The sequence below is a fragment of the Centruroides vittatus genome, unplaced genomic scaffold (genome assembly GCF_030686945.1).
Source record: "Centruroides vittatus isolate TY-2023 unplaced genomic scaffold, ASM3068694v2 contig_401, whole genome shotgun sequence".
Taxonomy (NCBI): domain Eukaryota; kingdom Metazoa; phylum Arthropoda; class Arachnida; order Scorpiones; family Buthidae; genus Centruroides; species Centruroides vittatus.
In genome coordinates, this window is record NW_027122216.1 from 887,988 (window position 1) to 902,503 (window position 14,516).

The window sequence follows — 14,516 nt, forward strand, 5'->3', positions numbered from 1 at the left end:
TTACTTTTAGCAATATTAATATATTCTTGTGATCAAAAAGTATCAGGAATGGTTCATTTAAACTTTTCACATGCAAGAGGGTGTCATTTTTCTGTTGTTTGGTACAACTTTCATCAACATCTAGCAGCAATCCATATGTAAAGAATTTTTGCACTGGCAATTTTTCAAAATGTCAAGTGTAATTGAGCAAAGAACATGCATTAAATTTTGTTTTCATAACAGAATTACTGCTACAAAAATGTTGGAAATGTTGCAAAACGTCTTTGGTGGCACAATGAATCATATCTGAAATGTCATATTTTAAATGGATTATTTGTATTATTGATTTCTTAAAATAATGCTATTTTTAATTATGTTTTTAATTAAATTGTTTTGTATAAAGACTGATTTACCTATCAATACAGTAGTAACTTTGATAAGAAAATATAAAATTGTAAATTTTTATTTTAGAGAAAAATTTATATGATTATAGTCTTAATTATATTAAGATTTTTAATTTATTTTATGTTAGAACTATATAAAATTTATTATTTTAGATCCATTCAAAGGTGATGATGATACTTCAACAGATGCAGCTGATCCATTTGGTGCTGATCCTTTTAAAGATGCTTTTAGCAGTACAGCAGATACAGAAATTAAGGTATATGAGCATTTAAATTTGAGTATTATTTACATTTATTTGGCACACATGAAAATTTGTATTAAATATAGATTTGTTTACTATAAATAGTGTAAAGTTAATAACTTTAATACCAGTAATCTATTTTTGGTTGTGGTTTTGCTTACATATTTATATCCGAAATATCATTCTTAAGAAAAATAAATTATATCAAACTTGTTATACTTGTAATATTACATTTTGAAAACAAGATTATTGATAGAAAATGACCGTAATGTCACAGGAAATAAGTAATGAAATTAAACAAAATTGTTTACCAATAAGTAAGCAATATTATAATGATCAAATATGAATGCCATCCAAACTGTGGAAATCTTTGATCCAGAAGAATTGGCAAATTATTTAGTATATAAATTACCAATTTTTCATAATTTGGTCTCACAATCATGAGGTCTTGCATTTTTGTATCCATTCAATATTAAGTTGTTCTAGACCAGGGATGGCGAACCTATGGCACGCGTGCCCAAAGTGGCACGTAAGAGAAATCATCTGGCACATGATGTATCATATGATTTCTGTCTTCTTCAATCATTTTTTCTGTTGATCACCTGATCATCTTTTTTTTCAATCAGATTTTTTACATTTATTCGAATTAAAGCATATTCACTTAATTTCTTTAAATATCATTATTAGAAGTCTAAGAGTTTGGCACGCATTAACATCTTTAAAGCTAAGTATGCTTACAATGTGGCATGCGGACTCAAAAAGGTTCCGCCATCCCTGTTCTAGACCACATTCTGTGGCCTTGAGAGAGTTATAGTTCTTCACTTGATCTAGCATATGCTCTTAACCAGTTGCAGACTAAAAAGTTTGAATCTAAAATTATGAATATGTATCAACTTCTATCCATAATTTAGTATGTGTTTCTTATCTTGGAATATCTCAACATAACATGAAATGAATGTTCTACCATAATTCATTTTTATTTTTTAAAATAATATAATAATAATAAACATCATTTAATATTTTTGGATCTCTTTAAGCCTTTCAGTCTTAAGCTTAACAAAATTGTGACATCTTTTTGCTCACTATATTTGAAAAAAATGATTAAATATTTTGCTACATCTTATTGGTCTTGTTATAAGCAAAGGGTTATTACGATTGGCTACCATTACAATGTTATTTTATAATGTAAGCTTTTAACAGGAGACTTCAGTAATACTTATAAGCACCAACTGTTTATAAGGTTATAACAAAGCATTTTATAACAAAAAATACCATACACAAAATCACTAATATACACATTTAAATTATGATTTAAAATGCATTAATCTTTAGCTGATTTGATTTTCTGTTATAATCTAATATCATTCAGATGATAGTGAATTTGATTCAGTTGTATCTGTATCACAGTAATATATGATATGAAATATGAAACTTATATGAAATTTTTTAAAGAAACTACTGTGCTTTTACCAATTCTATTTCACAGCTAAAAAATTAACTGTTATGTTTTCTTTTCTGTAAATCATTCCTTTCAATTTGGCAAAAAATGATTTAGTCCGTTTTGACAACCTCCATGACAATTACTCAAGCAGCACTAGGAACATTGTTTTAATGCATTGCGAATAGTGCTTGCTGCAGAAGTGATTGATTTCTCTGCCTGGTCTATTCACATCATTGCCCAGCATAATGTGCAAATGTCATGAATGTGATTTATGTGAAAAGCTATTTATGTGATTTTGTATACTCTCATAATGACCATAGCACATATATATATATATATATAATGTATTTATAATAAATACAGGTATACCTCACTTTACATTGGTAATTGGTTCCAGGAGAGGTGACTTAAGTCAAATTCACTTGTCACTAAGCTAAACTACAAATAACCATTCCCAGTTCTGTATTTTATTTATAAATACATTTTTAATAATATATGGTTAATAAGAATCTTATTTTAAGCTTACAAACAAATAAATTTTTGTTTTAATACAGTACAGAAGAAAAGTAATCTAAATTTATGAATACATGTACAGTACATGTTTACAATTTGGTGATGTTTACAGTACATCATGGACTCTTTATTTGTGAATGTGGTTTTCTCTAAGACATTATAAAATAAAATGATTTTGTAATGTTAAATAACAAATACAGTTATTAAAATATTTTGCAATAGTAGAAAAAACTAATTTATGTTAAATTTACCGATATTTACATTCAATTTGTTTATTTACATCACAGATATAGATGGCTGTGGATCGTCAGCATCAACAGCTGATTCTGATATTTTGATTCTGATTCTAAGTATTTTAATGTGATTTTATATACTTTTATTCTTATTTATTGTACAGTAACATGATTTTATGTGCTTTTAACGCTTTTCTAGTGATATTACGACTTCAGTATTTGTGACGGACATAGGTAAAGTCAAATAAAATGACTTAAACTTGATTTTTATTTTTTCATATATATTTTTTTGACAAAAGATGTATAATCAAGAATGACTTAACTTGAAACGACATAACCCGAGATATACCTGTATTTAGAAGCAGAAAAATTAAAAGTATATTTGAATATTCACTGATATGATCTCAAACTTCAGCTCAATATTAATATGTATAAAATGTTTTTTATAAAGATAAATTTTTGTAGTTATTTAGATTTTTATTTAATTTATATATCTCTAAAGTATTGTTTTCATTCAATCATTTAATATTATCAACTCTCATATTTCTGATTAGTTTTTTTTACTTCATATATATTTAAATAATACTGTTATGAGAACAAATTAATGTATTATTATTAATTATTATTTTACTAATTATTATAATATTAATATTTTTAATAATAATAATAATAATAATTTTATTTTGTTAGGATGATCCATTTAAAGGATCTGATCCATTCAGTAATTTTTCTATAGGTTCTGGAGTTAATAGTAAGTATTTATTTTTATTAATTCAGAATCTTGAAGTTTTTATTTTAAACTAAATTATTTATAACAACAAGGATCTATACTTCACTGATCTAAAAAATTTAAAATTAGAAAAAGGATGGTTAGATAGCCACACAATAATTTATTAGTTTGCCATTTCAAGATATTTGGTTTAAATTAAATTTAGATTTTCATAAATTTTATGACTAATGAGAGTTAGCATATCTTTCTATCATACTAACTGAAATACTATGAGTCAGAGCTGTCCATGATGGACAAGACTTGAAGACTGTTTTATAGCTCATGATTCATTGATGGATCCATTTCAATAAGTCAGCTGATTTCTTATAAGCATTAATTTCAGAATTAAAAGTGTAAAATAGTCTTCATTATATTGTTCAGGTATATTTTAAAATTAGCATTACATGAATTACTGCCATTGAAAAAGTATTCTTAGTTTTTATTTAACTAAGAATACCATTAGCAATTTCATTTATTCATTTATTGTAAAATATTTTATTTATATGTTAAAATAAATGAATAAATGAAATTGCTAATGGTTATAATAATTACATGTGTTTTACCTGAAGAATGAGCCCAAAACATGTACTATAATACGTGTATCAACTAAATAAAGATGAAAAAACGCCAAGTGTTTAAATTTGTTACACCTAGTAGTGTTTGAGCAACAAACATGTGTTTTAGATTATCTTTAATGTTATAAAAAATATATATGCAAACTTTAATAATTGATCAGTTATGTCAAACAAGTCAATTATGGCATCATTTTTGGTTGATTATGATGGCCTGTTAAAATAAGAAAAACATTTGTAATTTCCATATTTTTCACCATAAAATCCTTTAACTACCACTATGGGTTCTTAGCACAAGATAACAAGTGATTGTCTTTGTTTTTGACTATATCACACTGAAAAGAGCATATGCAGATACTAAACAAGAAACAAAAGTTAATGGAATAAGCTCTTTGTTGTTATTTTAACAAATGTCTTGTGTGCCCTAAACAATTTCAGTTATGTGTGTGAGATAAGCAGGGGGCCACTGGGACGATCCCAAATGACCACTTACACTGCATGGGTTGTTTAACCTGATCTTGATGTTGTCGAACGGCTAAGGAGGGCAAAATCGAATGGGGGAGGTCATGCGCACAGTGATAGTTGTTCGTGTGCCAGATAGACAGGAGACAGGTTTAACAAATAACTAAATAAAAGGTTTATTTTATCTCTTTACTACTAAGTTACAAGAGGCTACCCAGAGTTATATACAAATACAGGTTATGTACGGCTAAATGCGATTATATAGTCTAATATTTTACAAAAGGGCTAATCTACCAGCTATTTTCATTGAGAGAGGGAGGGCGTTCTCTGTCTGCTATAATAACCTGTTGCTGGAATGCTGTGTGTGGAGATTACTGTATGGAAGTTCCAGGGCCATTACATGCATTCAAGCTGAGGTCTTCTCCATGGACTGGAGGGTTCCATTTCATGGAGGTCTAATTGGCACTAAGACATATATAACTTCCAGGAATGATCTTCCTGAGTTCCAGTGTTCATCTCTTTTATACAGTTGTCGTGAGAAAGGGGTCACGTGATCGTCGTTTGTTGATGATGTCAAGGCATTCTTAACAGCTAAGTGTCAACTTTCCCACTGACTTGTTGATACAATTGGTAAACTCCGATCTGATTCTCTGTTTTTTTTTTCTATCGGGGATGTTTACATTTCGAAAAACCCGATTAACATTAATTTTAATATCCACTTAAAAATCCATGGGCTCACATGTGCAAAATGAGTGTGTCGAAGAGAAGCAAAATGTACGAATTGTAACGCTGTGTAGTTGGAGTCAAAAGTAAATCTTGAGTTACTGGAGTCAAAGTTGGAAGTTTGTCCATTTTACTGACTTCAACTTCTAATAAATTTAAATTGTAATATAAATAATGCATGTTAAAATTTATTATCTCACAGATGATAATTTGATTAAACTATTTTTTCAGCTCATATTTTATATTCAAACAATATTTTAATCTTGAAAAGGATGAGAACTGGTAGAGAAAGATGTTCCTGATTTTCTTTTATAGTTTCTTTTTGTCATATCCTATTACTTTGTACTTCATAGTGTTTTAACATAAATATACCTTTGTTGTTTTTTTCCTAAGTTTTGCCTTTACTTTAAGCTTTAAGGTTACTAGATGTTTATAATTTTTTTAATAAATAAAATAAAAATTGGACTTTTATTTATAAAGATTTTAGACTCAAATTTTAAAAGATTATGGTTCTAAATAGTGGTCTGTTGATTATATTACAGTGGTGAAATACCTTGCATGTTGCATGCTTTCAATGAATATAAAAAGTATATAATTAGTGTATTTTTTATTTAGTTCCTATATTGATACATAAATAAAGAGTTGGATTCAGAGGTATCATAAACTGAGAAGTGAAAGTTTTTATGTTCTGACTCCTGAGCTCTTGATTGTAAGATGAATAGAAATAAAATTCTTGTTTGTTCTGGTGAATGATAAATGCTGCTGTATAGTTTATGCCTTTATCAAAACAAGGTAATTTGGAACATCAACTATCAGGCTTGTGCACAAGATTTTTACAAAGGATTTTAAAAAAAAGGAGTTTTCTTGTGATATAGTTTATTAATTTTTGCAATATAGATATATAGAGTAACATATGGTAGACTTAGAAGGAACTGAACAGGTACAAAATAAATATAAATTATATACAATTGGGAATGTAACCAGACATTTCTGAGTATTGTCATCTGAATTGCTGATGGTTTGCATAGACTTGTGTGTGATGGCATTGGTAGGTAGGTTACCATAAAAATGAGAAAGTCTAAGAACATTAGGAACATATTATTGTGCAAGGAGCTACCATACCAATATGGCAGCTCCTTGCATGTCATATGCAAATCAGTGATACACATGACAATGCTTAGGCTGACAGACCAACATCAAACTCAAATACTAGGCTACAGACCTAGTATTAGTGATTTCTAAAAGTATTTGACTTGTCTTTAAGAGGGATGTGTAGCAACTGAAATGCATAGCATTAAATGTTTATAAAAAAGTTGATTTTGTAGTCTTGGTCTTTAGTAAAAACAATTATATGAAGCATAACATAAAATTAACGTTATTAGTGAACATGGTGTTTTTTAAATAAATAAAAAAATACAAAGTTTTTCCAGTATTAGTATTGGTCTGTTTTCTGTTTAATCCAGTGGTTAACTGCTTGTGACATTGTTTTTTTAAATATGCTTTTCATTTACTTTTAAACTTGTTTGGAGAAGCAGTGAGAGATGGTATTGCAAATGAGTTTAGTGTATTTAAATTTACTTTTCATAACCTATCTATACTTAATCTTAACACAGATGTGTTTTTATAAATTTTATTTTATAAACTCTTCATATTCAATGTTAAAATTATTAAAAATACTTTTCATTATTTTGAAACAATAGTTATTATTAACTGTAAATTTAGAGATGATTTTAATAATGAAATAATAATATAAGTAAGTCTGAGTCATTCATAATCATTTTTAACTGTCATTTCTTTGATTTGTCACTCTCTTGAAATATTTTTTCATCTTCTTAGGTGTCACTTCTTTGTTATGTTATTTTTCTGAAAAGATTTGACTTAAATCAGTGTAATAGCTTTATAAAACGAAATGAATTTGATTTAATAAATGTAGTTAGCCAATACAAAAATAAATATCATGGGAAATGATAATTTTTTTTATTCATTAGTTATTACAGAAATTCTAAATGAACAAAAGTGCTAATATAATTTCATTTTATTTCCACAATTTTTAAAAATTTTCTTTGATTTCAATAAATCAATTCTTACAATTTTCTGATAAATTTTTATGTTTAGTTGGTATTTTCCTATAATCAGAATATTTTTATGAGTAGAATTGCTATAACAAATTTTTTGTAATTTAATAGGTACGAAAGATCCATTCGATCCATTTGGAGATTCATCTGAATCCAAAGTAACAAATCCACAAAAGGTTTGCAAAATTTATTACATAATAAATTACATATTATTTTTCATGAATAATATATATGTAAGATAGTAATGTATAACTTTACATATTACTATCTTAAGTTTATATGTAAGATTTCCAATAATAAAAGAGCTCAAAGTTTTAATTTACTCATTTCATAGCCAATAATCAGATAAAGTTAAACATGTATTTTATATTTAAGAAAATATAAATATAGAGCAAATAAAGAATACTTAAAATAGAATAAATATAATATCTGTATCATTAACTTTATTGTACAAATGTAATTTTATTGGACATATGTTTCTAAACAAAAATTAACTTCTCTTTAAGCTCATCTTCTTGCTTAAATATTTAGGACTTATTGTACACCAATAATAAGGTTTTTAAATTGTATTATTAATTATTTTACTAACAAAAAATAATTTCTACAATTTCATATTTCAGGAGAGACATCAGTTCACTCCCCTTTTGATGTCTCTCCCAAAATGCATCTTGAAATATTATGAAATTGTGTTATATTTTGTTAATAAAATAGTTAAGGCTTTTAAATTGTAGTGTTATTATCATTGGTGTAAGACAAATCCTAAATATTTAAGCAAGAAGGAAGCTTAAAGAAGAATAGTTATGTAAGGACAAAAAACTTAAAACAAATCAAAAAATTAACTTTCACGAATAAAGAAATCAGATTGAGAAAATTTACATGACCTACAGATTCTACATTTTTTTGTAAAGTACTAGTAATATTTTATGTATTATTATACTTTTCATAGAATGATGAACAAAGCCACATTACTTGCATGTGCCTCCATCATAAAATCAGCTGATCCATGCCAAACTATTTTTGTTTTTGTATGGTAAAAATGGGTAAAAAAGTGCATTTTAGAATTGAAGAAATACAATAATATAAATGTAAATTAGAATTTATATAGTAATTTCAGAAAATTATATTATAATTCAATATAATATTTTGATTCATAATTCCAGATTAAAGCCATTAAAATAATATATTTTATTCATTAATTAGAAATATCTGATGGAATAAATATAACAATAAAGATATAAAAGTATAAAATATAAATTGTTGTCAAATCATTATTATATTTATTTATATGATTCAGAATATTATTAAAATGTATAAAATGAATGGAAATATTACATTGGACAATAATTTCATAGATTTTAAATACAGGACATTCTTGATTAGGCCAAATCAATTCTTATTAATTGCTAAATGCAAATAATTAATGAAATTGTTTTAGTAATTTTATATATTAATTTTTTAAATTACAGTTCAAAAAACTTATACCTTGAATGAGTTTTATAGAAAGTAAACTATTCTAATCCAAAGAACAAAACAAATCATTTAGCAAGAATAAGTGACTTATCATTCTAAAATCTTTCAAATTGAATTCTAGAATTAAATAAATGATGATTAATATATTTCAAGAATTTGTGATATTTATAAAAATTTAAATTTTGTATTTTACACACAAGTTCTTATGTAATAATTTTCAATTAATATTTAATTAAATGCAAATAATAAAAAAATACAATGATATTAAATTATTAAGCATCAGAGACATTGGTTCAATTCAAGAGAATCAGCTAAATCATGGTCAAGAATGAACTTACACTCCAGACAAATCTTTTTAAATATTTGGTGGGATATTGAAGATATAATCTACTTTGAGCTGCTGTCATCAGCAAAATCTTAACATCAGGTTTATTGTCAACTATTAAAGCATTTGAATGTTTCACTGAAAGAAAAAGGCTTGCTTTTATCAATTATAAAGGTGTCGTCTTTCATTACAACAATCTTCTCCCCTGCTTCAAAGAATGAAGGGCTTGGTTGGAAAAAATTCTACATTTTTTCTATTTACCAAATATTGCTTCTTTGGATTATCATTTTTTCAGAAGTCTGCAGAGTCATGAAAAAAGAGATTTAAACACATGAAAACATTAGAACTATCCTCTCTTCATTTTTTCCTCCAAAATCAAAGGAATTTTATAGAAATAAAATAAATTTGTGAATCCCTGGCAAGAAGTTACTGATGATAATGGAAACTATTATATATTGTTGATTAAATAACATTTAAAATGTCTCTAACCTTTTTCTTTTTTGTTAACCTAAAATCAGACATCATTTACAGAATGATCTGATATAAAGAAAGAATGCATCAATAACATTAATCAAGTAATAATCAATAAGTAAAAGAAAAGAAATGAAAATGAGTTTTGTTAAAATAGAAAATAAAAGACAGCTATAAAAATCACAACTATACTATCAAAAAAGAATGTTTAGTATCCAATAATAATATAAAAAAAGTATATCAAATAATTAACTTTTTAAATGCAACAAATTTTTCTAATTGAATTGAAAACTATTTACTTAATTCTAAGACATTTCAGAATGTCCAGATTTCTCATTCTTGTCAAATGGTTTGTTTTATTCTTCTTTCGATAAACAATGTTTATTTCTATGCTAGAACTTGAGTTTTTTTTTTAGCAAATCAAAATTTCACAATACTTGATATTTACAATATCCACTAGCAATAAATACACGGTAGTGTTACATGAAAAGAATATTTGATTAATAACATTTGCTATTTATATATTTTTAAATGTGAACGGAATGAAGCATCGTGTAAACAAACCGAATTATCAAATTTAAATATATAGAATAAAATTATATTTTAAATTTTATTTTATTTAAGTTATAAAATTATTTTTTTGTTGCTGTTCCTGTAAATAATGCCTGATGGTGACATTAAATTGTGCAATCCTTGATATCCTGACTGAAAATGGTATGGTGGTGTTATTAGTTGTGTACTTAAAGAAAGCTTGAATGTTTTCACAGTTTTACAGATTTAATTACTTAAATTTAATATATTAAATCATTTTTTACACTAACAATTAATAATTTTATTCATTTAAAAAAATCAAATTATTTTAAATTTATATATGTTTATTATGAATGTATATTTTGAGTATAATTACTGCTGGAATTATTAATATTGTGTTGTGTAATTAAAATTTTTGCTACATTTTATTGCTAATTTAATAGAATTTTTTTAACACTAATTTATTAAATTTAATTGAGCATTATGAAATTTATTAATTAAAATTGCATGCTAATATTGTATTTACTCAATTGCATCATTTGATTAAATGTTTTAGATAATCATTATTACTTTGAAATTTATATTTTCAAAAAAGTTACTGAATTTTATTTCAATATTGTATTTCTGCAAATATTGCCAACATATTGTGTATGAATTATATTGATGTGTGTCATAAACATTAAATAATATATCAAAGAATATAAACTGTTTTTAAGAAATGCAAAAGTATGTAACCAATGACTGAAAGATGAATTTGGTATAATTATTACTCTTTTATCATTATTGAAGTAAAATTATAGATATATCTGACACTATAAGCTATAGATATATATATATATATTGCTATAAACTAATAAAAGGTGATCTGCAGTGTTAAATAGAAGAAATTTCTTGGAACCATAAGAGTAAGTTCAAAAATTTGGAAATTTAAACTGTTTTACTGGAGTGTATTCTTTATTATGTCCTAAATTTTTACTGAAAAAGTCTAGTTAGTTTAGAAAAAATTGTTTTTGTTTGTTGCTTTTACACACTGTAATATTATGGGTGATGTTTTATTTACTTTCATCATTAGATATTATTATTGTGAAAGAAAAATTACTTATTCTATCTTACACTCCTATTTCACTATACAGTAACTCTTGATAACGTGGAAGGGACGGAGAAAACTTTCGAATTACAGAAACTACTACTATATTAATGAAATTGTAAATACCACAACACAAACAATATTATTAGACTTATCTAAAAAAATAATAAAATATAATGTATTTAAGTATATGTACAAATTAATAAAATGTTAAGACTTAGTAAGGAAAGTCTGTTACATGAGTTTGATATCAGCATTTGATTGCTTTTTGCTCAATAACATTTTTGACGTGGTTGACTATAATTATCTCAAAAGCATCTGGTTTTATGAATGATATAATTTCTAGAAATCCCTTTAAAAGCCTGAGATACATATATGTAAACTCAAAAATTTGATTAGCAAATAATTCAGTAAGTTGCCAAATTACAGATGTGTTCATTATATTTTGAAATTGTTACATTTTTAAATTTTCAAAATCTAAGAATGTATGAAATAATTATTTTAAAGCACTAAGATTTGATTGGCCAATTTGTGTTTAAGAATAAGATCATTCAAATTTAATATAGTGCAATCAGAGGTGTAATTTTTTGCAATATTAATCTTCAAGTTTAATGATAATCCCCATCATGAAAATGCAAAAGAAAGCTCATAAAATTAGACATGAAACCATATTTCATGTCTAATTTTGTGCAGTTTGGAAATTAGAAATGGTGCAAATTGGAAAAATTTTATCTTAAAACTACTTTGACTTACATAAATAGACTGCACTGAGTTTATGGAAGTTAAGACAAAAATAAAATTTGAGTTGAGGAAGTTTGACTTATCAAGAGTCTACTGTATAAGTAGTCTTTATTCTTTGTAATGAAGAAGTAAAAATAATTAAAATACAGTAGAGCATCGATTATCTAACTTAATTGGGGACTGGGGTTGGTCGGATAACTGAAAAGTCGGATAACCAAAAACTATGAAAAAATACATTATTAGTATAGTGTATTAGGCCTGGTTTAAATACTATCCTCCCTTTCATGGTCGAGCCAATGCTGCCAGCTAAAACATGCAAAAATTTAACAAAAATAATATTAAAGTAGCCAAGACATAACCAAATATTGTAGCGCCACATCACTAGCGGACATTTGAATTTGCCGACTAGAACGCGGTCGGTTAACCGATAAGTCGATTAATCGGGGGTTGGATAATCAATGCTCTACTGTATATGTATAACAAAACAATTTCCGAGATTAAACACAGAAAATTTATTAACAAAATTTTTACGAACGTGCATTTTAAAATTGTTTTTAGCTATTGAATAATTTTGTAAGTTATTTTATTTTCATATTAGTATAATTCTTTCATATTTTTGAATGTATGTTTGGATCACTTTTAATTTATTTCTGCAGGTGTCCTTTCATTCATCTTTGTTGTCATCATTCACCATTTTGTCTTTTCATATTACATTCTTTCAAATTTCTGATTTTAAGATGGTCAGTTGGGATTTATCATTATAAAATATAGTTGTTACATTTTTATTGAGCTACACCATGCCTCTTTGCCTAACCAACTGTTACTCAAGGGTGAGCACTGGATTCATCTTTTATATTAAAACACTTATAAAGGCTTCTTAGTAGTTTTGTAGCCAAACTCTCATATACCTTCCTTCCCGAGTATCCTCTTCAAGATACTGGAATCAGAAATAACAGTCATCCCTAATGTATTTTAACTGAAGTAAGGGGAACATTAAAATGTGTATTATTCATAACAAAACTTCCTGATCTAAGTAAAATTTTTCAAGACAAATCATTAAGAACATGAAAATATGTAAGGTGAGCACAGCACTCGCCCTCGAGTAACGGCGTTTCAAATCCAACTGTGAGGAGTGCTGGTGTTAATAAAGTATACATTTGTTCAAAAGAATGAAATTTTTTAACATTGGATTATTTTAAATAAAAATGTAAATACCAAAAATTGCTTAATCATTTTACCTGATATTTTGGGCTGCAATTTTCAAATTGCAAACCTATAAATTCTGACTAGTGGCTGTCTGCCCTTCTTAATCTTGAGAACAGAGTTAAAACAGAAAATATATAATCCCTAATGTGCATGAGAAATAAAGTACAGTGGGTGATTGGTTAATGAACATAATCCGTTCCAAGACCTTGTTCTCTATCCGAATTGTTCATTAACCTATTATCGATTTACCATAGATTTTTGTGGAAATTTGATTAATTTGTTCTGGAAATCCTAAAAAATAAAAAAATAAAAATTATATACTTTCTTATTATGTTTATTTACCTGTAATAACAAACTAAAAGCAATCTTTCCATTTTTTCATGGATGGCATCTTTGTTTCTCAGATGTGATTTTCGTTCCTCCTTTAGCTGCTTGAGTCTTGATTATATCTTTCTTACCTAATATTGTGCCTATCGTAGACCTGTTCAAGCCATACTGCTTAGCAACATCAGACTTCTTCTGCTCACTCTCTACCTTGGCTGTTATCTCTTGTTTGGTTTCTATGGTGAGCACAGTTCTCGACACTCCTCTTTTTAGGCTCCATATCCTTATCAATTTCTTTTTGAAATAAAAAGTTCAGAAAAGCACTCACAAAAATTCAGATAACAGAAATCAACCAGCGCACAAAAGAATTATGTAAATATGAGGCCCGAATGAAAGTCGAAATTTTGGTGTTAAACTGCTAACAAATATCCAATAGGACAGTTAAACTCTCACTTTTAGAAAATAAAAACTGACGCCAAACTTAACGAGTGCCCAACAGTCTTGCAAAGACTATTAAAAAATTATTTGTTAGAAGGGTAAACAAAAAGCTGGAATTACAATGGAGAGTTTCAAAGTTGCTCCAAAAGGTTTTGAATTGTTACCTGGAGACAATTGTAAAACCAATTGGTATTCATTATTTTATGTCTTTTTTTTTGTGTTTATTATGTGAAGTGTTCGTTATCCAATTTGTTCACTGTCCGAACTATTCGTTATTCGATCACCCACTGCATGGATAAATAACTATTTAATGTTTTTGAAGGTCTTGAAATAAAATTCCTCATTAGCTCTTAATACATATTTATGTTTTATCCAAAACAATGCCTCGTATATATGTTTTGGGAGGCATCAGTAATTTTTCAATCTTCCTTCATAAATAATTTCAATTTGACTTGTTTGAATTATTGTTTCTTAAAAAGTTCTGAGTATCTAATGAAGTTTACTGGAGAT

General features: G+C 26.7%; 1 protein-coding gene across 1 annotated transcript in view; it reads left to right on the top strand.

Annotated features, from left to right (window-relative positions):
- The window catches only part of Eps-15 (Epidermal growth factor receptor pathway substrate clone 15), an 85,850-nt gene that overhangs the window by 63,171 nt on the left and 8,163 nt on the right, over positions 1-14,516 (top strand). The window contains 3 exon segments of the mRNA XM_067271872.1: positions 537-640; positions 3,503-3,563; positions 7,525-7,589. Coding sequence (XP_067127973.1) covers positions 537-640; positions 3,503-3,563; positions 7,525-7,589 — 230 coding nt within the window.